Here is a 3,609-nt window from a genome sequence, read left to right on the forward strand (position 1 = left end):
TGTGTTCCCTACCCACGATGACCTGAAAACCCTTGTATTATTTAACTTAGCTTTCACAGGAATTCCAAGTAACTGTCCTAATGGAATTTTCATACATGACACTTCTATTTTGTATACCAAAGTGAGAACAACACAAATGCAGTTCCAATTTGCATTTAATGTCACCCCACATTATTGTTCAAGAATTGTCACACATGGGACCCTCATGCCCACCCCCCTTCATATATATATATATATATATATCTATTATATTCGTGTAATAAAGATCTTGAAGAGAAAAAGGTTTGGAAAGAAACCAGAAGATTCCAAATTTGCTACCAATTTCTCTTTTCTTCTTTAAAAATACAATTCTACCTATTCTGTGATTACAAGGAAATTAGGGTTTCTACAATGAAGACAAGGATGCTGATCATATCTCTGCTGCTTCTGTCAATTCTGATTCATGAAACCCAAGGTAGGGATTTAATCAAACCAATTTTCAGATGTATCATCAGCTAAAAATTTCTCAAAATAAATTCAGAATGAACACAAGTGATGTTTGCTGTCTAAGTGTATATATATATATATATGTGTGTGTGTGTGTAAAAATAATTAACATTCTATCTAATTTGTTTGACGTTGTTTTTTTACCTATGAAGGTATTCGATTGCTAAAAGATGTGATGAGGAAACCAAACACAACCCCAACATCGACCACAGTGGCTAAGGTTTGTTCCTATGCAATTTACATGGAAAATATCATTAGATAATAGGGAATTTTGAACTATATCATTTAGCAATGCTGAATATATCTTATTTCATTAATATATTATTAATTTTAGGGTAAACTGTTTTTTTAGTCTATAACTTGATCCTCTGATCATTTTAGTCGGTAAGTAGAGCATGTCGCAAATTAGTTTCATTAGTGAAAAATTTTCGTTGTTTTAGTCCTCCGGCGCCGGAGACGCCCGCGTGGCTTACCGGAGGCCACGTGTCCGCCAGGTGTCGCTGACGTGGCGGACACGTGGATTTTATTTTATTTTTTTCATTTTTTAAAAATTTATTTTTAATTTTATTAGTTTTTTTAATTTTTTTTATTTGGTCCAATTGAAAAAAATTAAAAATAAAATAAAATCCACGTGTCCGCCAGGTGCCGCTGACCTGGTCGGACACCTGGCGGATACGTGGATTCCGGCGAGCCACGCGGGCTTCTCCGGCGCCGGAGGACTAAAACAGCAAAAATTTTCACTTATGGAACTAGTTTGCGACAGATTCCACTTACGAGACTAAAATGATACTGGGTCAGTTACGGGACTAAAAAAAAACAATTTACCCTTAATTTTAACACAATAAATATATTTATAGCTTACAATATAATACATAAACTACACAAAACATTCTTCTTTATGGCTCAACATTATGCTATACTAATTAAAAACATTCACTATCCCCTACATACATATATACATATGTTCTGACTGGGGCAAATCAATACTATGCTAACCGTCGCCATATTTTCATGTCATCCATTATAGTTTATTAGATTTCTTTTGCGGTTCAACAAAATTTAATTATATTGATCGACAATATATACTGAAAATCATAATTTCGAAGATTTAACACTCTATCTGCCGATGTTTTCGTGAAAATACAACTGCGATTAGCCATGATTTTCTTACAAATTAAGATGGGACATTGTGTGTGCAGAAAGATGATGACAGAGCTGCCTCCAAATCAGATCAGGACTCTTCATCTTCATCCCCCAAGCTGAAAGCAGAAAGCAACACTACTGAGAATATCTCTGTAGAGCCGGAGAGCGAGCATACCGACGTGCTGGATATAGCCGGGATGGACTATTCTCCGGCAAGAAGAAAGCCTCCCGTACATAATTGATCAAACATATTTAATTTTTAGAAGAAACAGAAAGGAGCTAAGTATATATGATCCCAAAAGAATTAATTCAACTGTGTGCTGTTTGGGGGTGATTAATTATATCGATGATATTGTACATATATATACACCATATGGCTTAAGGGGTGGGTTCTTACACTTTTGTAGGATTTGAAAGTGATTATGTACTGCTTGCCCCCTCCTTTTTTCTTGTTGTCTTACACAGTATAATAGATTACTTTGTTCCATGGTTATTTTGAAGGTTATATGAATGATAATTGATATACATTTTAGGTAAAATTTGATGAAAAGAATTGGGCACAGAGAAAGAAAATTTAAAGATAATTCAAGAAAATAATATATTTTATCTTATCCAAATAAAACTGAAAATTTACACCTAAATAGAAACTAATTACAAAATAAACCATTAGAACCTTTGATGATTTCTAAGCAATACAATAGGTAAAATTGCAAAAAAATATCCTCTATGTATACCTCATTATCACTTTTGTGTTATATTTATTTCGCTGACAAAATATATCTCATATGTTTGCAAAAGTTGCTATTTATATCATTTGGCAGCGCGTAGCCGCGCGTGATCGCGCGTGGTGTGAACGTCACGCACGGGTAAAGGACATAAATAACAACTTTTGCAAATACGTAGAATCTATTTTATCAGCGAGATAAATACATGACAAAAGTTCCGTCCGTCTTTAAGGGTCACATTTACATTTTTCATCATTGTATTTAACATTAAAAATATCCTTATATTTATATAATTTTTTGTACAAACGTGTATCTATTAGTATTATAAGACACTAAATATTTTACAATTTTTTCTTAATTTGTACTACATATTTTGATATAAAAATTAATATTCAAAGATCGACACGCAAAAAGTAAATGAGACCCTTAGAATCGGATGGAGGTAATATAATATAATAAAAATAATTATAAGTTATTAGTTTACTAAAAGTTAAAAAAATTATAAATTATAAAATTTAAAATACAATTAAAATGTAGTAAAATACTTTTCCATAAAAAAAAATGATATAATATGTTGGACGAACAAAAATAGAAAAATGTGAGTTAATACGTCGGACAAAAGTAGTACAATATATTATATTTTCATATGATATATACAGTATTTTTATGTGTGAATTGAGACAATTAATATGGTATTAAAATTTTCTAATTAACACACTGACCGAAGGGCAACTTTAAACGCGATTTATTTGCTAAAGCATTAATAACTTTAATCATTTATTAGTTTAATTACAAAGTAAATGTTAACCGAAGCATTAACTAACTTAATTATTTAATAGTATAATTTTAAAATAAATGTTAACTGAAACATTAACTTTGTGTTTGTTAGGTGGTTTGGATTTTGAGTTGGAATTTAAATATTAAAAATTTTAAATTTGAATAATTACATGATGTGATATAAATAGGTGTTGATATGATGTTTTGAATGTAAAATTTATTTTTAGTATAATATAAAAATAAAAAATAGGTGTTTGATTTGATATTTTTGAGGAGCAAAAATGGGATGAATAGTGAAAATCTAATCCAATCCCCCAAACAAACACACTTCTTAATCGTTTTGCTAAACATTTAATATATATATATATATGCAATTTAATGATCAATAAATACTACAAGAAATTATCAATTTTGTAACGAGATTTTTTTTTTTCATAAATTCATTTTTTCCGTTACTAATGATATTAGAGACAGAATT

General features: G+C 30.4%; 1 protein-coding gene across 1 annotated transcript; it reads left to right on the plus strand.

Annotated features, from left to right (window-relative positions):
* The first annotated feature begins 273 nt into the window (after positions 1–273).
* LOC127239878 (uncharacterized) lies at positions 274–2,122 on the plus strand. The gene is made up of 3 exons (XM_051258234.1): positions 274–454; positions 639–706; positions 1,686–2,122. Exons 1-3 carry the CDS (start codon positions 391–393, stop codon positions 1,869–1,871), a joined length of 318 nt encoding a protein of 105 aa, XP_051114191.1. The 5' UTR covers positions 274–390; the 3' UTR covers positions 1,872–2,122.
* The last annotated feature ends 1,487 nt before the right edge of the window (positions 2,123–3,609 follow it).

Source organism: Andrographis paniculata, unplaced genomic scaffold (genome assembly GCF_009805555.1).
Source record: "Andrographis paniculata isolate CXL003 unplaced genomic scaffold, ASM980555v1 Contig78END, whole genome shotgun sequence".
In the NCBI taxonomy this organism is placed as follows: domain Eukaryota; kingdom Viridiplantae; phylum Streptophyta; class Magnoliopsida; order Lamiales; family Acanthaceae; genus Andrographis; species Andrographis paniculata.